General features: G+C 35.6%; 4 protein-coding genes across 6 annotated transcripts; 2 read left to right on the forward strand and 2 right to left on the reverse strand.

The window, feature by feature from the left end:
* The first annotated feature begins 2,093 nt into the window (after window positions 1-2,093).
* Window positions 2,094-3,131, forward strand: hypk (huntingtin interacting protein K). Its single transcript, XM_079844752.1, has 4 exons — window positions 2,094-2,274; window positions 2,624-2,679; window positions 2,784-2,835; window positions 2,925-3,131. Exons 1-4 carry the CDS (start codon window positions 2,113-2,115, stop codon window positions 3,018-3,020), a joined length of 366 nt encoding a protein of 121 aa, XP_079700878.1. The 5' UTR covers window positions 2,094-2,112; the 3' UTR covers window positions 3,021-3,131.
* An 80-nt stretch (window positions 3,132-3,211) lies between these two features.
* On the reverse strand, window positions 3,212-10,734 carry mfap1 (microfibril associated protein 1). Its single transcript, XM_079844738.1, has 8 exons — window positions 10,412-10,734; window positions 8,546-8,762; window positions 8,310-8,442; window positions 8,033-8,220; window positions 6,222-6,491; window positions 5,980-6,139; window positions 5,807-5,896; window positions 3,212-3,657 (listed from the first exon to the last, which is right to left on the reverse strand). The coding sequence occupies exons 1-8, from the start codon at window positions 10,491-10,493 to the stop codon at window positions 3,478-3,480; spliced, it is 1,320 nt and encodes a 439-aa protein (XP_079700864.1). The 5' UTR covers window positions 10,494-10,734; the 3' UTR covers window positions 3,212-3,477.
* Window positions 10,735-10,889: 155 nt separating this feature from the next.
* On the reverse strand, window positions 10,890-14,082 carry hddc3 (HD domain containing 3). Of its 2 annotated transcripts, XM_079845405.1 has the most exons (5): window positions 14,005-14,081; window positions 13,788-13,907; window positions 13,649-13,704; window positions 13,226-13,466; window positions 10,890-11,661 (listed from the first exon to the last, which is right to left on the reverse strand). In XM_079845405.1, exons 2-5 carry the CDS (start codon window positions 13,900-13,902, stop codon window positions 11,531-11,533), a joined length of 543 nt encoding a protein of 180 aa, XP_079701531.1. In that variant the 5' UTR covers window positions 13,903-13,907; window positions 14,005-14,081; the 3' UTR covers window positions 10,890-11,530. The 2 variants fall into 2 exon arrangements, with proteins under 2 accessions (XP_079701531.1, XP_079701532.1); XM_079845406.1 differs by having other exon boundaries at window positions 11,219-11,661; window positions 13,788-14,082.
* A 457-nt stretch (window positions 14,083-14,539) lies between these two features.
* Window positions 14,540-21,100, forward strand: vps33b (VPS33B late endosome and lysosome associated). 2 transcript variants are annotated; one of them, XM_079811232.1, is made up of 24 exons: window positions 14,540-14,600; window positions 14,843-14,977; window positions 15,057-15,137; window positions 15,291-15,352; window positions 15,442-15,491; window positions 15,588-15,655; window positions 15,741-15,786; window positions 15,867-15,961; window positions 16,670-16,774; window positions 16,883-16,973; window positions 17,103-17,180; window positions 17,319-17,392; window positions 17,480-17,566; window positions 17,685-17,775; window positions 18,158-18,232; window positions 18,346-18,410; window positions 18,513-18,567; window positions 18,660-18,706; window positions 18,859-18,991; window positions 19,100-19,173; window positions 19,261-19,362; window positions 19,468-19,543; window positions 19,744-19,866; window positions 20,040-21,100. In XM_079811232.1, exons 2-24 carry the CDS (start codon window positions 14,882-14,884, stop codon window positions 20,117-20,119), a joined length of 1,854 nt encoding a protein of 617 aa, XP_079667358.1. In that variant the 5' UTR covers window positions 14,540-14,600; window positions 14,843-14,881; the 3' UTR covers window positions 20,120-21,100. The 2 variants fall into 2 exon arrangements, with proteins under 2 accessions (XP_079667358.1, XP_079667357.1); XM_079811231.1 differs by having other exon boundaries at window positions 14,545-14,600; window positions 18,859-19,173.
* Window positions 21,101-21,173: the final 73 nt, after the last annotated feature.

A 21,173-nucleotide genomic window follows, 5' to 3' on the forward strand; every position in this document is an offset into this window, starting at 1 on the left:
ATACATAAAAACCCTTATACAACATTGATAGGAATACTAAAATACAAACATTAACGTATTTCAAAATTGTTACTTTATTGTAACATATTTCATAACATTGTAATATTAGTGCAACCAAACTTATTTGTAACATTTGAATTTTTAATTTAGTTAATTATTCACAGTCATTTTAGTGCAACCTTATCTAACAACGGCAAATTAATAGTTAATATGTATACATAATATGTACCAACATGTTTACTCATTGACCACACTCAACAAAACTCAATAATTGTGGATTCATATATTAATAATACTAGACACCTTAAAGATAATGTGTACAAAAAGTCTTTGTCATATTTATGTTAACATACTACCTTTTGTTTTGGAGCTTTGATGCCGCCATCATATTCTGATGGTGCAAACAAGAAGTAAACTGCTCTGGTCATATGACAATTTGCACTAACTATGTGACACTGCACACCCTTTTTTTTTTTCCATATTTACAGGAAATGCACTAAAACATCCGTCAGTAACATTTTTAGCTTTATAAATGAAAACATCCTTTATGGTCACTATTGTGACTGCTGGGATTAATTGTAGTGCGCATGGTTTTATGTCAGAACTGAAGTTTGGATGCTTACAATTTGGAACTAATCTTCCTATTTTATGGCATCTCATAATTATCTTTAGCCAGCTTGTGAGTGACTGTAATAAAAGCAACATTTTAATTCACATTAGCCTACATTTTTTTCAGAGATAACAAAAACTTTAATTTTCTCTCTCTAAAAAAAGCTCAACATTGTATAGCCTAGCATATGCACACTAGTCAAAAGTTTAATTTGTCTCATGAAACGATTTATATAGGCCTAAACTAAATGCTTAAAGTATGCAAAAGTCCCTGTTGTAACATAACCTGAATAACATGGCTTTCCAATCAAGAAAAAAACGGAGGACATTATTTTTTTTTTTTCCATTTGGGAATTGATTGGATCGGACTTGATTGGATTTGTATAGACCTTATTCTACGCAGAGCATCTTTGTTCTACTGTGTTTTTTGATTGTTCTGCTGACGAAACACTGCAAAAATAGGCTACCTTTCCAAGAAACTGCGTTGTGGAAAATTATAAGTGATTTAGGAGCTTTACAGCTTTTTACAGCGCGGGTGCCTTTGAAAACACGGCCTATCCCTCACAGCCTCGCTTTCATACCTGTCATGGCGCTGTTCTCAATAAGGTCTCATGTGACAGGTTGTCCCGTCCTCGTGCCGGTAAACTGTCATCAGAGAAGAAATGCTGTTGTAAGTGGGAGGGGAAGTTAGTTTGATTTAAGATTCTGAGAGCATGTGGAAAATTTGTTTATAATAAATAGCCTACTCTACTGCATTCTATAAATATGGTCAATTTTGAATATTATAGTGACTTTAATGATTGTGAGGGAAAGCAGCCAAGTGTCCAGCATACTTGAGGACATATTGTAGAAGAAGAGAAAGAAAGAAAGAAAGAAAGAAAGAAAGAAAGAAAGAAAGAAAGAAAGAAAGAAAGAAAGAAAGAAAGAAAGAAAGAAAGAAAGAAAGAAAGAAAGAAAGAAAGAAAGAAAGAAAGAAAGAAAGAAAGAAAGAAAGAAAGAAAGAAAGAAAGAAAGAAAGAAAGAAAGAAAGAAAGAAAGAAAGAAAGAAAGAAAGAAAGAAAGAAAGAAAGAAAGAAAGAAAGAAAGAAAGAAAGAAAGAAAGAAAGAAAGAAAGAAAGAAAGAAAGAAAGAAAGAAAGAAAGAAAGAAAGAAAGAAAGAAAGAAAGAAAGAAAGAAAGAAAGAAAGAAAGAACATTTATTTTTCAGATTTGCTTAATGGACAGCTTGAGCAATGGTTGCTGTTGATTTGTGTTTTAAAGTAGATTTAAAAAGATTCCTCCTTAATTGTTATTGATCATCGATATAGAGATATTATTTAGAGTTAGAGAGTATTCGCCTATATTTATATTATTATAATATCGGTGTGTACCATAGACCGTAAAAAAATGGTGTACACACGTCACGTAATCAGGCTCTGCACGTGATCATTAAAGTGTGTTACATGAATCTCCGTCCTGGTGTTTTCATCACCGTTTTGCGTTCCGGCTGCGTGTAGAAGCAAACATGGCGGCCGAAGGAGATGTGGATTTGGACCTGGAGGCTGATGAGAACTGCACGGGAAAACCAACAGAAAAGCCCCGAAAACATGACAGTGGAGCTGCTGATTTGGAAAGGGTTACCGACTATGCGGAGGAAAAAGAAATATCCAGCTCGAATTTGGAAACGGTGAGTTAATAGAAGGATCAGAAGCGAATGAAGATGGCCTGGATGGCCTGGCTAATGTAGCGGAGTAACCATGTGCGGCAGGAGTGGACAGTAGAACTTGTGCATCCTCTGTAATCACACAAATTATGATTTTTAATATTGCCATGTTTCAGTAACGTTAGTAGATTGCTCAGTCGGCTTAACGTTAGTTAGTTTGCTACCAACCAAGTGAGACCTAACCTCTCGAAAAAATCATTGTGTTCGATTACGTCTCCAAGCAACTTAAAAGGGGATGCCCAGTAATCTTAAGCAATATAAGAATTAATGACTGGTGTTATGAATTTTCATGCGTATTTGACGTGTTTTAAAGGCCATGTCCGTGATTGGAGACAGAAGATCCAGAGAGCAAAAGGCGAAACAGGAGAGGTGGGAAATTGTGATTGCTCATCTTGTTTTAACAATACAATATTTTAGTAATAGAGATGAATGGATAACCATCATTACAATACTCCTTTCTATCACTTCATCAGAGAAAAAGAACTGGCCAAAGTAACAATAAAGAAGGAAGATGTGGAACTCATTGTAAGTATATAGAAGTGTGTCATGCAAGATTCATGAACCTGTTTACTTTTATATGAAAATGAACAAGCATGATAATGTCTTCCTGACAGATGGGAGAGATGGAGATTCCTCGAGCAGTGGCGGAGCGCAGTCTGAGAGAACACATGGGAAATGTGGTGGAGGCATTGATTGCACTGACCAACTGAGTGGATGTGTGCTTTGAGATGTATGGACACATTGGACTGCCGCCTTCCTGCTCATGAACACTTTTTCACACTGTATTTAGTCTCTAATAAAAAAAAACTTTTTTAACAGTCTTTAACAGTTCAGCTCCCCTCTTTTCTTTCTTAGAAGCTCCAGTCTTTTGTGTAATGCATTCCAGATCAAACCAATGAGATCAGTGTCACAGTAATTTATTACCATAAAACAAAAAGTACATTTTCTCCATTGAGTTTTTTTCCATTAGAAACAATGAAATTAAAGTGTCAGAATTCTGTACGCACGAAACGTTATCTAGATGTACACAATTTAAATGCAATAAAGATTTGATGGATATAAGGTTTCTCCAACACTAGCATGTAAAATAAGGGTGATGTGAGGCGGGGGGAGATTAAAATTGTCCTTGTTTGAGCTGAATTTGCTCTTCTAACATAAATATCAGGATTATGTCTTCCTCTTATTCACTGTCGGCCGATCGAACACATCTCTCACACCCCCTGCTTTCTGTTTGAAGAACTTGCTGTTCTGAGCGCTCTCCTGAGCCCAGGCAGAATCAAATGAAGTGGTGTCCTGATCCACCAGATGTGTGTATTTTGTGCGTCCAGAACGTCCAAAGTTTTTGACCTACAAAAATACATTGAATAATTAGTTATATTAGTATAAATATGGGTGCTAGAGAGACTACTTAAGTCATGGGCCCGAAATGTGATAAAGTAGATTTGCTAGAAGGTAGTTACTAGTACATTTAACCGATACTAACTACTAAATTAAACCGACAATATCCCAAATTATCTATTCTGCTTCAACCACCTATTTCTTACAGCTGACCACAAACTCGCATTACGATCTGCCATCCATCTAATCAACAACCAAGGGAATAAACCGTTTTTTCCTTGATGATAATCCTTTTCAAAAGATCTGCTGCTATTTCCATTGCATCGCAACTTCATACATAATACATAGTCAATACATCGGAGAGGATTTGACAGATGCCAGATCTTCTAATCGTGATACCTGAACTCTGGCTAATTTGGTTCTTCAAACAAATTTGTAGATTGGATTAAATTGTCTGAGATTACTTGTTTCTTGAAGAGGTCAGATGGATCGATACTCAAAACCACTATCAGCAATGCAGCGATTGGCTGGGGTCAAGACAGCAACGTATTCATTTTTTTTTTTTTTTTACATGATTCCCAATTATTTATATTAACGATTTCTAATATTTGTACAGGCTTAACATTTTTATTTCAATGTTGCAATTCGTTTAATTTTACCTTTTTGCAGATTTGTTACTTGACAGCATTAATATACTAAAAACTCATCTACTAACGTTTCTTAAGGGTCAGTATCAAGTTATCTGCATCTCATGTGCTGCACCATAATATCGGTCACCACCACTGATCTATATAAATATTATTTTCAAATAAATGTTTATATTATTATTTAATAGGGCTGGGTATTGACACAAATTTCACAATTCGATTCCGATTCAATTTGATCATTTTGGATATATATCGGGTACGATACATGGCAAATTTTCTCAAGGAAAACAAATCTCTTAACTAATGCTGTAAACTGTGGGAGTCAGTTGTAGCCTACTATTAATGTAAAAATTAACTGATTTGTATACAAACACTTAAATTACACTTACATTTTTTTATAACAATAAAGTTATATGAAATATAAACATTTAAATGGTGGCTGTCATAAAAACTTGCCAGATTTATTCAAACATGCATTAAATATTAAAGAACATTAAAAAATTATTCTGAATATGTAATATGGTGCATATATTTATCAAAATGATTCTCTCTGGAGTTCATTTTTCTAGATGACTTACGAGTTTATGGACACTGGATATGGTTTTTCTGAGGTACGTTGCGTGACATTGTTTACAAGATGTTTTGAAGTCTTTCCGCGGTTGAAACACTGAGTGATTACATGTGATATGATACGGATTTCAGTGCGTTGTACTAATCTTTTAACACACTTTCAGATGTTCATTCATGTTTATTTTCCACTGTAACTGGTATTAAGGCGAAAAAGAAGATAAGTGCTGCTGCTTCTCTTGAGCGATCTCACGCCACATTGCCAAAACGGTATTTATGTTTTTGAACTTCGTAATAAAGTGGATGTAATTTTAAATTTGAATTTCAATAGTAAAAAAGCACACAGATTATTGCAATTTATTGAATGGGAGGCGCGCTACAATGTCTCTGATTCCTCAACTGAAAACAGGAAAACAGGATTCTTGGGATTTAAGAATCGATATCCGTTAATAAAAATGAGAATCGATTAAATTCGAGAAAACATTTTTTTTCCCCCAACCCTATTATTTTAAATGATTATTGCCCCTAGTTCAGTAAAGAACTCATGTAATAAAGTAGCAGTGGTTGGGGCAGATTTTAAGTATCAACACCGCTTAAAGAGATGCAATCTAATCCTGTTTACATGAAATAAGCCTGTTCCCGAGCAGTTTAAAGTTTACGGACCTGTTGCTATGACAATAAGTCCAAGATGAGCGTCGAAGAACCAAAAATTCCAAGATCATGCCAAATCATCAACAATCAAATCCAGTACGAACGTACTAAGAACGGACCCCAGATCTCAAAATATGAGATTTGATTGGCAATGGTAATTTTCAAAATCTGATTTTAAGTGTTTAACTTTGGAAAACAAACCCAGCACCCAAAATAAACTGATCTGAAGAATAAGCTACAAAACGGCATTTACTTCTAAACCAGTATGATGGACTCAAATACATGGCACTGACCTGCATGACTTTGGGTAAGATTGTTTTGTTGAAATGGTCCTCGAGAGTTGGAGCACTAAAGTCTCTCCTGAAGACATCTTGCTCTTGATCCTGCAGGAAAGATGAAATGTGTATCAGACAAAAACAACAAATAATGGTCATCTGGTAATGATGATCTGCTTATCATCACTCACCATGAAGAAAGCTCCTCTGTGATAATACTTCTGCAGAAACTTGTATTTGCCCTTTGTTGCTTTGTTGGTGACAACTTTTCCATTTGTGCGCAGTTCTGCTCTGCGCTCTTCCTCGGTAAGACTGTGAAACCTCTCGATTTCTGCTTTCTCTTTCTCCAATCTGTAATTTAAAGAAATACCATGTCAGATTTTTAATGACTTGCTTTCTAAAATAAGATAATTTGAAAATGACGAGTACTCACGCTTCTCTGGATTCTCGGTCCCTCTTAATACGCTTCAGTTCTCTCACTTTCCAGGCCTCATACTCCTCCTCCTCATTTTCTCCATCTGTGTCCAGAGCATCAAGAGCAGCCAGCGTACGTTTATTCTCCTCAAACTCTTTCTTGGCCTCTTCCTCTACAATCTTCAGTGTGTAGCGTCGCCTCTCTTCAGCCTGTTTTTTGGCTTCGACTTCCAGTTCTTTCTGTTTCAGCTCCTCTGCTTCGCGTTCTGCGACTGTCACCCTGTCCTTCCTGAAACGTCACATTGATGGGAAATTTATCAGTGTTATTTAAATACTATTATAATGTTGCTTAATATTTTGAATTAGCTTTTATTATATTTTCATCACCAAGGGTCAGCTGTATAGGCTTATATTAATTTCAGTGTTAGACAGCACGAGAGTAAAATAACATTCACAGGCGCTGTAAAGGATGTAATGTGACAGACTTTTTTGTTTCTGAAAAAAAAACAAAAAACAGGCTTAAGCCCTATTCGGACGGGATTAGTTTAACATGGGGAGGTGGGGGTAAAGTAATTTTACCTCAGGACGTCTGTAATGTTAATGGCCAATTCGCACGGGATAAGACATCTCAGTAAATCTAGCAGAAGTGGGAGGGGTAACTTGCTTTACGCACCACAGTAACCTCCTTGTCGTATGACGTTGCTTCCTGTTATCACGAAACACGCCAACAAGAAAAACGCGAAACTGGAGCAGGGAGGAAATGCTGTGTTTAATCTCGGAATATTAAAAAAAATCTTAAATAACATTTTTATATTATATGAATATTAAAAAATATTCTAATGTAATGCTAAAAGAAGTGTTGTGCCTCTAATAAGTGCTTTCAATCTTCTTTTTGGTTTAAATGGTATGCGGAAAATACTGGAGGTTTGCCACAGAGTTGTCCCACCACCTACAACGCAACCGAGTGCTGTTTGAAGCGGCTCCATGCTTGCAAAACGCGCCAAAAACTACTTTTAAACAGTAAATGACGGAATTTTACCGTACATTTTTACAGCGGGTCTATTCGAACGGGATTAGTATTACCCGAGGTCATTTTTTCGGACCTTTTTACAGAAGATAAAAGTCTCCGTAATCTTTACTGACATTGTCCGTAATGATTACCGAGATGGCACATTCGGACGGGACTAAAATCACAGAGAACCTCTGGTAATAATTACTTTACCCCCACCTCCCCATGTTAAACTAATCCCGTCCGAATAGGGCTTTAGAGAGGCCATATTGTGCCCTTTTACAAAATGTTTGATGTTGTTTCTGAAGTCTACTAGAATTGTTTTTCACATTATTGCAGCACCTCTCTTCCCAGTCTGTCAGTAACACTATGGCTGAATCCGAAATCGCCCCCTAAACCCTCAATCACTATTCCCTACGTCAGTCCACTAATACAGTTCCCTTGTTGAAGGAGTGAATGAAAACAAGTGAGCGAATTCAGACAGCAGATGAGCGTACAGCGGTTGTACACTCGTTATTGCGGTGCAATGTGGGATAGAAGGAGTGTACTCGATAACGTCCACTGTGGTTTCGGAATATTGTGATGAGATTGTTCCCAGAAGGAAACTCAAGACTACAATCGAGGCGTTTCAGGGAGTTCAGAAACAGTGCTTACTGATATAGAGAATCACTCCATTTGGAGTGGACTTTGTGCTCTGTAACTTTGCAGACTTTTTCATGCTCAAACAGCAACATTACACACTATAGAACAGTTGAATATGTAAATAAAACAAAAAAGCATAATATGCCCTCTTTAAGATTTTTTTATATGAAGAAACTCACTTGCGTATGAACACCGGTTTCAACCGAGGCTCAGCTTCATCCTCGCTGTCTGTGTATTCCTCATACTCCGACTCTGATTCAGACTCTTCACCGGACTTCCCCTCCTCCTCAACCTCCATGATCTCCATATCCTCGTTCTTCCTCTCTTGTGCACGTTGACGCATCATTGCTCTCCTCCTCTCAATTTCCTAAACAGAAGACAACCTCTTATTTGTAAACTCATTTAATGCATATACAAGTCTTTGCTTTTCCTAAATATTTTGTTCAAGTGGCTCACTTCATCATCAACTTCCTCCTCCTCTTCATCTTCGCTGCTCTCCTCTCGCTCAGGGTGCCAGGTTCCTTCATCCGAGTCCTCACTGCTTTGAGCAATCAGCTCTGGCTCTGCGATCTGCCTGTGTCTAGCAAGCCTGTGGAAGACATAACAGTGCATTTCACATCAACACCGACAGATCCCCAGTACAAGAATAATATATTTGTATAAATTATATTGCACAGATGGATAAGCTATACCTTTCTTCAACATCTTCAGAGACTCGATTCAAGAGACGTCGAAGACGAGGATCAGATTTTTCCTCCTCTTCAACTTCCATCTCTGGTTCAGCCTCTTTCCCCTTCTTAACAAACTGGAAATCCTCCTCCTCTTCATCTGAGGACTCCATTGGGGCATAATCTGGACGCTTACCTGACACATATCGCTTCACCTTCACCTTCTCCATAGAAAGTTCACCTGAAATTAAATAAAAACAAAACAATGATGATATTGTCATAAACTTTGTGTAAAGTTATTAAAAGATGGTAAAATGTTATTTGCTTTTCGCTTCAAGTTATCATAGACATGAGTAAGATTTAATGACTACTGATTCTTGAGATAAGGGACAAAACATGTCCCAAACACAAAAGCCCTATTTATGTTAAAAAGTAAGAATGTCAACACAAAAAAAATACTAAAAAGTTACATCTAAGGGAAATTTGTATACTCAGGACATTTATTGCTTATTCTATTAAATAATTTCTTTAGTATTATTTTAAAAGCACACTCGATACTTGGAAACACATGTAATTTAACCCGTCCTCAACATGAGGTCACCATGTAAAACTGCCAAACAAAGTGTTTAAAAATGCAACAAATTAAAAAATACACAGTTACATTAAAAGGCAGAAATCTTTAAGATATCAAACAATACTTGCAAATATTGAATTATATTTTCCATTAAAAAGAGCTATAAAAGTTGTGTCCTCACTTTGCGTCAACTCCGTCAGGATGTTTTGTAATTCTGAATAAATCAGGCAGTGTCATGGGCAACTGTGAAGAGCACTTATTTCCTGCTCATTGTGGATCTCACAGGAGGACACACAGTCCTGGAAGTTATAGATTTTTTAATATTTTAAACAAATAATATTGAAGTCTCTGCGGTCACAGTCTTAACATGTCAACGCCGTCATTGCAGTGTAATAGTTTCTGTAAATGGTTGATTGATAAATCTTGCCATTTTGATGTTTGTTAAGGCAGCTACAACTGAGGAAAAAACTAAATTGCTCCAATGTACAACACGTGATTAAGGTGGAAAAACATTCAATTTTGTCAACTCCGTCAGACGCAACTCTGTCAGGTTTTTTGTCTGATAGTTTACAAATGCTCTCAAAAAGTCTGTATGATTCTATTTACACATACTGTATATTTGGCCTCAGTTCAACACCGTCAATATTTGTCAACTTTACACCGCCAGGTGAACGTTTTTGTTCATTTAAAAAGAAATGTCTTATTCTTTTTTAAATGTATTGTGTAAAAATGTTAAAGCATCAATGGAACTACATGATATTATGTCTTAATTACCTAAGAACATTGGTGATATATGTTTAACATTAAAAGGAGGGAGGAAAATAAGGAATTTAGAAACTGGGTTGTTCATAATAGTGTGAAAACAAACAAAAAATAAACAGAGAATGTATTTTATGATTTAGATCCTTTACTGAACACCAGTATTATATAACTTAAGATTTTACATTGTTTTTGGATAAATTAGCATGCTTTTTAGTGTGTCTGACAAAGTTGACACACATTAAGTTAAGGACTGATTAAATATAAATTTAGAAAAAATTCCCTTACATGGTTCATTATCTGAGACCTTTGTCTATAAAAATACCAATTTTTAATAATGTAGTGTTCGTTTTTATTTTGTAACATTTTAAAACATGTTTTGTCCCTTATCTCAAGAATCAGTGACACACACAAACACACAGAATACAGGGCAAGATCCAAATAAGTCTAACTAGGGCTTTAATATGTTTGAGACGAAGATTTTCAAATGTTTCCATTATAATGATTTCGTACATGACATGCTAATAGTCAAAGCTAACTGTTTCTCCGACAAATACCTTTTTCATTGCGGATGGGCACAGCTCCTGCCGTCGACTGAATCGGCGGCTGCTTCGAATTTAATGCGTTTGGTCCTGACATTTTGGACAGTTCACGCGGGTCCCTTTACACTAGAAAAATACACAGTCGGTGAAAGTGTGCTTAAAAATCCTGTTTACAATCCTTTATCCACTAACATGGACGTCCCGGAAATATTACGCCACCGGGTAACTGCCGCACGTAAAAATCCCTCCCAGAAACACTAACCTTTTTAGTAGTTCCTACCTTCAATTGCTCTTTTAATATTCAACACATTATTGTTTTTCTCCTGTCCTTTTTTGGTGATGATAAGTTATCAGCTGTATAATATATATATTAAAAAAAATAAAATTAAAAAAAATAATATATATATATATAATAAAAGTCATGCATTTAAAAAATCTATATATATTAACTTGTATTTATTCTTTAACGAACAATTACTATGGAAACCATTTACATTTTATAGTTGTTTTTATTCTCAAATCATACAGTAATTATGTCACTCTCTCTCTCAAATTAATATGTCCTTCAGTGTTAGAAGCTTTTAGGATTATTTGGTTATTTTATTATTATTATTTTACATTTCTTTTAACAACCACTGAGGTTGTTTATTCCAAAGGTACCAAAAGTCTAAAAGTCACTGGTACGTTTTTTTTGTAGAAATAATAACTGTAATTAGGCTATAGAGCAGTAAATGTTTTACCAAACTAAACTATGTTTACCAAAATAGTACTATATTTTATTATTCATACTGATACATTTATGAAATAACACACAACATTTATCACATTTAACAAAACTTTAATTGATTTTAATATCTGCATGTATTGTACACTTATTATTATTATGATTATTAAATAACAAAATTATGTAGCTGAAAAAACAAATTCAAATTCAGTCATCCTATCCTGATGTTGTTCTAAATCTGGATGACTTTATTACGTGGAACACAAAAGGAAATGTCATTCTTCCTAACATGTCCTGTTGTGTTCCACAGAAGAATATCATACAAGTTTGAAGCAACATCAGGGCAGGTGAATGATAATTTTTGCTGGACTGTCCCTTTAGGTTAAAGAACATTCCAGTGGCTTGTGACATCAGAAGGCCACTCCTCTCTCCAAAAACAGCTGCAGCATTTTCTCCTCAAGTGCTGCATTGGTGCCACGAAGCCCTTTTGCCACCCGAGATGCCCATACAAAGTATTCTTGAACCCTTTCTGCCGTCCAACCTGTCAGCATAGACACAAGACAGCATTCTTACACAAGCGGTAAAATTACAGATTGTAAATATATGACTCATGCTCACACAAATCTCCCGGGCCCGTATTCTTAAAGCTTCTAAGAATCCTCTCAGAAAGCTGCTAATTTACCTTAAAAACTTCTCCGTAGGAGTCTTAGCTTAAAGGAACACTCCACTTTTTTTGAAAATAGGCTGATTTTCCAACTCCCCTAGAGTCAAAAAGTTGAGTTTTACCGTTTTCGAATCCATTCAGCTGATTTCCGGATCTCCGGATCTTTTAGCATAGCTTAGCATAGATCCTTGTATCTGATTAGACCTTTAGCATCTCGCTCAAAAATGACCAAAGACTTTCGATATTATTCCTATTTAAAACTTGACTTTTCTGTTCAGGCGCTGCGTAATATCATTGTGCCGCTGCACCCATGGTACGGCAGCAAAGTTCCTTGATTATTATGCAGGAATGAGAGTATAGTTCCTAGCCATATCGGTCTAGAAAAACGCAACTTTTCATTTTCCTTCGGTCTTAGTACACGATGTAACTACAGAAGAGTCAAGTTTTAAATAGGAAAAATAATCGAAAGTCTTTGGTCATTTTTGAGCGAGATGCTAACGGTCTAATCAGATTCAATTATGCTAAGCTATGCTAAAAGTGCTACCGTCAGATCCGGAGATCAGCTGAAGAAGTGGAGTGTTCCTTTAAGAGTGATTCAGGACCGATCTGAGAGCAACTCTGAGCAAGGAAAATACAAAAACTTTTATTTTAGTGAGGAGGCAGGGCTGACCCCATTGACTGTGATTGATTGGTTGGTTGTCCAAGAGTGCTTTTAAGTATAGATTCTATACAAACCTACCCTTTGAAATTACAGGCGTAATTTTTCCTGTTTTACCATACTATATATATATATATATATATATATATATATATATATATATATATATATATATATATATATATATATATATATATATTATACATATGCTGTTTATACATATGCTGATTATACACACATGCTGTTAATGTTGTATTTAATGCATTTGATGAATGAACAGTAACACAATAAGGTTCTGAAATTGTTGTAATTGTTTGATCACTTTGCTTATAGAAAGTTGTGACAGACCCAAATCATCACTGCTGCATAGTTGCATTTTTCCAGTTCCCAAATATTTTAATGTAGTGATTACTTCCATTTCTGACGCTATGGCATTTCTGTGCAGTGTCGGAGATGTTAGTGTGTCTCAAATCGTCACAAACGTTCTTATTAACTGCATCGTGTACAACAGATTTCTTCTCCCTTTTCGAGTTTCATCCATTTTCTCCGCTGCAAAAAAAACATTTAGAAGTCCTCGTCCGTACTCCAAACACTTTAAGACCTCTTTTAAGGGTTAAGATGTTTTCTGAATTACTTTTTTCCTTTACTGGGATTTTTTCTTTAATTGTGAGAGGAAACACCCACCTTTCTAAGAATTTTCTTAGAATTTTGTCACTAGGAGCTACACTTTGCATTAAGATGTTTCATGAATACGGGCCCTGAGCAACAGTTTCCATATCTCACCTGTGGGAGTGCAACGATTGAGGTCCCGTAAATTATACAACTTGTCAGCTAGTTTAACTAGTTTTGCCTGATGGCTGCGATGCGGCGCATGCTCCACTTGCAGGCGTTTTCTTTCCTCTTTTGGCAGTGACTTGTCATCCGTCACCTCCTGGACAATTCTTGCCACTGTTGGTCCAAACACAGACTCCAGCTCAGGAAAAGTTGTGTCAGTGTCCTCTACTGTGTCATGAAGCAATGCTGCCTATATCACAAGTGCACAGTTCAATCACATAAATGCATTTGAAAAAACTCAATTAGCCTCTGTAATAAATCATTGCATGGCTCATGAAAAAAAACCTCTTGTTATTTCTTGATAAATTACAATGTTTATAGATTAAGCACAAACTGTACAGTGAGTCACCCACAAACATATATCTGACTTACTTGTAAAACTTCTATATCTGTGATTCCACCCTCATGACTTAAAATCCTCGCCACCCCTGTAAAGATAAGAAGAGCAGCTTGATTTTCTGGAGAGACTCGGATTTGATATGATTTGGAGTGAAGTGCTGTAGTGTTGTACCTATAGGGTGATTGATATATGGTGTGGCATCAGGATCCTTACGGCGCTGATTACGATGTTTCTCAGCCGCGAAGTTGATCGTTTCCAGCAGCACTGCAGTCGACGATGAATTCATAGTTACTTTGAAAAAGAATAAGAGAGTGCACAGTCTGATTACTTTGTATATAAATAGATTGGACAGAATATACAGGTAACATATATGTAAATTTATACTAACTATATCTATGATGTTAGTGTTTTGAATACTGGTGTATTGTGTCCCCAAGTCTAAAAGTCCGCAAGTCTAAGATGTCCGTACTGAAACAAGCGTCGGGATATTTGATTCGTGAAAGAATAGTTCGTTTGAGTCAGATCTTTTCAACGAATCAGTTCACCTGTTTGCAAAACACATTCTTGGATGATTTGTTTGTGTACCAAAGATTTGAAATATCTGTTATTGATAGTAACATGTTATTTTACTACAGTTGTATTAAAGCGTGCAGCATATTTTTAGCCAAGTGATGGATTAGTAGTGTTTATTGTTGTAAATTGTTTTTGTGATGAATTTTGGCTGCAACTGAACCATTTTGAATGAAATTACAACAACAGCAACAACAAAACCTACGTAATCGATAAACGTAGTAAATAGAGACATGTATGTCTTTATTGTAAAGTTCAACACGTAATGACACTGGTGGTAATGAAGACCACGAGATGGAGCAAATGAATCACTGAATTGGTTTTGCTGTTCGAAAGAATCGATTTGCGGAAATGAGTCGGACTTTCACTAAGCGTCATCAGATAGAAAACCACTTCCGGAAAAAGGTGGACGAGGTATTATACGAATTCAGCCTTATACATACTAATTAAACGAATTTGGATTACTACATTAATGTTATTATTGTGGCTAAGGTGGGATGTGGGGTTGGACGGAACGACAGTTTGAGCTGCTGGATGAAAACCAGCTTCAAAATGCTTACAGCAGATGCACTAACCGAGTGATATTATTTGTCATTCTGCACATGCAGCCACCACAGATCTGGGTGACATTAATGCTATCCAGAAATGTTTTCCAGGTTTAACCAGCTGCGGATAGATTGTTTGGATCTCTCCATATGGCACAGACAGAGAGGAGCGATGCCCCTGAGCTGCCTGATTTCTCAATGCTCAAAAGACTGGCCAGGGACCAGCTCATCTTCCTGCTGGAACAGGTGACATGACCACCACCCACCGTTTCTTTACATGCAAAGAAGTACTTTTCATTTTATAATTCTATTGTATGTTTTGCAGTTGCCAGGGAAGAAGGATTTATTTATTGATGCAGATTTAATGAGCCCTCTTGATCGAATAGCAAATGTCACAATCTTGAAGGTATGATATCATGTATGAAATTTTAGGAGTACGTTTTGGCACACTGTCTTTCTAAATGATTAGCAATTGATATCTTCTTGAAATATTTTTGATATACAAATGTAATAGCACCCAAATAACTCAAACAAGTCTATGCTTGATTTCGCCTTTTAGCAACATGAAGTCGACAAATTGTACAAAGTTGAGCTCAAGCCAATTGTCAGCAGTTCAGACCAGTAAGTAACCTTCAGTTCTTAACAAGTGAAAACAAGTTTTGGTCATATGACCTTTTCTCTGAAATATACATATTACATTTTTTTCAAAGGCTGTGCTTCCTGATACGTCCTAGAATACAAACTGTGAAGTGGATTTCAGGTTGGCACTGTTTGCTGTTATATATTGATATATAATCTAGGTGAAAAATGCAGGAACAAAGTATAGTTTGATAGTTTGTCTTAACTATGTTTACAGAGTTAGTCAATTCAGATAAGACGGCTGGAAGATTTAGAAGATATAAGATCATATTTACTCCACAAAAGGTAACTAGTGATCTGAGAATTTTGTTAAAATATGGAAATACTTTATTTTGTTGTCCGATTGTAATGTTATCATGAAACTTTACAGTTTTATGCATGCGAGACAGTTTTGGAGGAGCAGGGAGTCTATGGAGGTGGGTTAAATGTTTTTATTTTTTCTAAACTTGTTGATGCATCTCCTTATACAGACATTAACTATGATGTTCTTTCTTAGACGTTACAACCGATGAGTGGAATTTTTACATTCTTCCTCTGGATGATGATATCCTGAGTTTAGAGCTGCCTGAATTCTTCAGAGATAACTTTCTGGTAATGCTGTTCTGGATGCTATGTAACATATCTTTAGAGCTAAGAAATGCTTTTGATTTGTAATGTTTGCTTAGTTCTAGTGAGATTTTTACCTGTTTTGAGATTTCTAGTATGTATGACAAGTATTCTTGATAGTATCTTGATATTATTCTTGATGGAGAATAGTTCGAAAAGTTTAAAATAACTATTTTCTAGTGTAATATATTTTATAATAGAATTTCTTCCTCAAGTCTGATTTATTTATAAAGCCCTTTCCACTACAGAGTAACCCAATGGCTGTACAATAACAGTAAAAGAATGTCTTGAAATAATGATTAAACAAATCTTAAAACAAAGTTCAGTAATAATAGAAAACAGAAAAAAATGCAAAGCTGATTTTTCAGCATCATCACTCCAGTCTTCAGTCAAATGATCCTTCAGAAATCATTCTAATATGCTAATTTGCTCCTCAAGAAATTGCTCCTCATTTTTTATAAATTATTTCAGTGCTGTGTGGATTCTTTAACGAATATAAAATTTAAAAGAAGACTATATATTTGAAATCAACATCATATTTTGTAACATTATAAATGTCTTCACTGTCACTTGAAATTATTTTATTATTGTGTGTCCTAGCTGAATAAAAGTATTAATTCCTTTAAAAATAATAATTATTAACCCAAACTTTTGACCAGGAGTCTCATTTTTGATAATTATGTGATTTGTCAGGAGGGAGACCAGCGCTGGGTGACCACTGGAGGAAGTGCTTTACATCTTTTACAGACTGTCTATGGTTCCTTCACAAAGTTTTATGGGATTGGTCGATGTGCCAAGGTGAGGATTTGTGACAAAACCCTCAGCCTCATAGATTAAGAGATTTTTTTTTTGGGGGGGGGGGGGGGAATCAAGACAGTCTTTCATGTCATATGTCTCTTTATGTAGATGGTATATGAATCCTGGAGGGAGCTAATGGAGGAGGGGGAACAGAGAACAAGGCAACCTGAATTCGCAAAAGTCTTTCTTATTGACAGAGGTCAGTTATTTAAAATAAAAATACATACATACTATTTTGATGTACTCTTACAGTTTTTGGAAACTGAGCTTGCATCATTTTATAGCCCGGTGTCAGTTTTTGTTTTGTTTTTTGTTTTGACTATTTTAGATGTGGATTTTGTTACTCCTCTCTGCTCTCAAGTTGTTTACGAGGGATTAGTAGATGACATTTTCAGAATAAAATGTGGTAAGTAACAATTGTGTTCATTGCAGGGTCTTTGTGTCGTTGTTCAAAACATGTTTAATGAAACATCACCAGCTGAACAGTTAGTTCTGACTTCTTCAAGTTCATCCTTTGTTACATAATTTTTGAATTTGTTACTAGGTAGTGTGGAGTTTGGGCCTGATGTCACCTCCTCTGACAAGAGTATCAAAGTGATGCTTAACTCTCAAGATAAAGTAAGAGTGACATAGACTTGACTAAATTGACAGTGGGTAGAAACGGCTGTTTTAAAAAAAATGACCCTGCTTGTTTTAACTCCTCAGGTTTTCAATGAAATAAGGAACGAGCACTTCTCTAATGTGTTTGGCTTTTTAAGTCAGAAGGCCAAAAACCTTCAAACAGCATATGATGTAAGTGTCTACTGCAGATGGCATGTATTTCAGAGCGCATTAGTGTAAAGACATCAGGATACATTTTAGCGTACTCTCAGAGTGACGATTATCGAAAATGTGTGTGAATTGGTAACAGAAACGGCGTGGGATGGACATCCAGCAGATGAAGGCGTTTGTTGCAGATGAACTGAAAGGATTGAAACAGGAACATCGTCTTCTCAGTCTTCGTAAGTTTTGTACACATACTGCTCAAAGTTTTGGGGTCAGTGAGATAGAAATTAATACTTATTTCAGCAAGGATGCATTACATTAATTATAATTTTCACCAAAAAAAAAAAAAGTGACAAAACAGTGGCAAACATTTTAAGCTGCATGACTGTTTTCAACATGGATAATAATAATAATACATTTTTCTTGAACAGCAAATCATCATATTAGAATGATTTTTAAAGGATCATGTGACACTGAAGACTGGAGTAATAATGCAAAAAATTACGATTTGCCATCACAGGAATAAATGATAATAAAATAGAAACTGTTTTTACTACATTTTTATCAAAGTTACTTAGTAATAAATAAAAGACCATGCTTTCTGTGTTCTTCCACTAGATATTGGTGCAAGTGAATCCATGATGAAGAAGAAAACAAAGCAAGACTTCCAGGAATTGTTGAAGACTGAACATTGTAAGTTGTCTTAATGAATGTGAGATCATGCTAAAGAAATTCTTCATGAAATCTACACCATGACACTGTAGCCTCACCTATTTCTATATTTCGGCCCCTTTATACAAATCCAGCTTTACTTGAAGGTTTTGAGATCCGTGAATGTATCGCCTGCATTGAAGAACATATCAACAGACAGGTATGAAAAAATAAGACTTATTGTTTTTATAAGTCACTGGTTTACTAGCTCCACAATAATCTAGATGCTTGATTTAAAGAATGAGAAAACTCTGTCCATCAGGTCTCAATGATTGACAGCCTTAGACTCCTTTGCCTGTTGTCCATCACAGAAAATGGTGAGACTGATTTACTCTTGTATGCAAGTTCTATGGCTCAAGTTGTTTATTTCAACAATTTCTGTTAAATATTGCATTTAATTGTCTGACAGGCCTTCTGTCCAAAGACTATCGATCTCTTAAAGCTCAGTACCTTAAGGTATGTTATGCTTATTTACATAACCCTTCATAAAGCCATATTGTTTCTTAATAAGAATGTTTCTAAAGTTAGTGTTTAATTGGATCATCTGAAAATTTATGTTTTTGAAATTATGTTCTGTTTGTTGTTTCGATATGTTGTCTTTTGTTCAGAGTTATGGTATAGAGCACCTGCTGACGTTTGCAAACCTGAAGCAGCTGGGTCTACTGGAAGAACAGCAAGCTGGAGAAACACTCACAGTCATGGAGAGTAAAGTAGGGAAACTTGTCAATGACAAGACTGCAGGTGAGAATCTTGACAAGTGCAGTCTCCCTCACTCTCATATTTGTTACACTGACTATAATGTGCACATACTGTACATGCACTGGGTAGTTACTTATGTTTTCTGTTCAGGGAAGCTGACAGATGCTTTCTCCTCACTGGCTAAGAAGAGCAATTTTCGAGCTCTAAGTAAAAAACTGGCTCTGGTTAGCAAATATGTGCAGTTTTTTTTAAATACTAAAAAGAACCAAGAATGTATAAAATTATCATAATCATCTGATTTACATGCACAGGTACCAAAGTCTGGGGAGGAATATGATCTTCGTGTTCCTCGAGACATGGCATATATTTTTAGTGGAGCTTATATTCCTCTGAGCTGCAAACTTATCGAACAGGTTAGCTTTCCAAAAAGCCTTGACTGGTTGGTTAGCCATTATTTTTCTCTCTCTCTCGCGGAACAATATTTTACAGTGTTTGCTTCTGGCCTGTGCTCCCCGCAGGTGTTGGAGAGAGATGGTTGGACCGGTCTGGAGGAGGTCACCCGCATGCTAAATGGACAGGAATTTGCTGTAACAGGTTTGTATGTCAGTTTAATGTTTATCTTTATTTTATTTATATAATATTATTTTAATATAACTGAATATAAATAATTTCAAGACTTATTGGAGCCACCCTGGAAGTTTCTTATACAATTATTTAATTATAAGTAATTAATTTAACTTTTTTGGTCCCATCAAGCCTGCCTTTTATCCTTCTTTTCCCTGTTTTTGTTTCAGGTGGCAGTAGTATTTCAGAAACCAGGAACAAAACTGATGCTCAAAGGATCGTTCTAGTGATGTTCCTTGGTGGCTGCACCTTCTCTGAGATCTCTGCACTCCGGTTCCTTGGCAAAGAAAGAGGTGAAATATTCCAGAATGTATTTCTGTATGTTTTTATAGTTACTTGTTAGTATTGTAAGTAAGATTATATAAAAGACAATATATTAGTATTAATATATTGTATGTAAAAAATATATTAGTATGTAAACAAACAAACTGAATATTGGATTAATATAAAATTGTCCATTTGAAAGGTTGCAGATTCATAGTGGTCACTACAGCCATCACAAACAGTGCCCGGCTTCTGGAATCATTACTGGATAACCACCCATGACTCCGTGACAACATTCCACAAGAGGACACTTTATGACCAATCCTAGGACAGAAAAAAGGACAAAATATGTACTTATCATCCTGCTCATTTATAGCTCCCATTTAACAAATGGAATGTTAGAGGGGATGACAATAAGATGTGTTCAGTCTTAAAGGGATAGTTCACCCAAAAAGGAAAACTCATCATTTACTCACTCTCATGTTGTTCCAAACTTGGATGACTTCCCTTTTTCTGCAGAACATAAACATAACATATTTTTCATAACCAAATGATTGTTCATAACCAAAATGCTTTGGTTACCATTGATTTTCATTTTATGGACAAACAAACTGTTCTTTTATGTTTCACTGAAAAAAGGTGAATAAATGATGACAGAATTGTAGTTTTGAGTGAACTATACCTTTAATCGTCCTGTCAGGTGTCATCTTGATTGTGGCAAAGTGGCAAACATAGGATACAAAATTGCACTTTATTATTATTTTTTTGTTTTTAAAAACTTTTTTCATAGTGTGGCAAGAACTTTGATAACAGATTTAAGACTGAACAATAAACAGTTACTGGTGTCTGATGAGTCTTTTATCTCTAGATAACTATTATTGAGTACACAGTGAAGTGGCCCTGTTTAGCTGTGTGTATATTTTATGTCAAAATGAATGTTTCTTTTTTCAAAAGCGCAAAAATATGACTGGTGTATGCAAAATTGTCAATGTTTATGATGTTTTACCATAATATAATTGGCACACTTCACATATATGGATGATACATTTTGTTGTAGACAGATAATGACAGGTAATACATATTATGAATTATGTAACAACATCCAAACATGAAAAACAAAAACACAAAATGTCGGTGTATAAAAACCAATTAAACAGAAAACGAATATAGAAATGAAATGCAAATAGTGCCTAAACAGATACACAACATATTTCTTATACGATATCGATAATAAATGGTCAATTGGACAGTTGATGAACAATGTATTGTGTGTGTGTTGCTAATGTGAGTGTGAGTGTTCATGGGGAGAAAATCAGGAGTGGTCATTTGAAAACGT

This window comes from Gobio gobio (genome assembly GCF_949357685.1).
Source record: "Gobio gobio genome assembly, chromosome: 2".
NCBI classification, from domain to species: Eukaryota; Metazoa; Chordata; class Actinopteri; order Cypriniformes; family Gobionidae; genus Gobio; species Gobio gobio.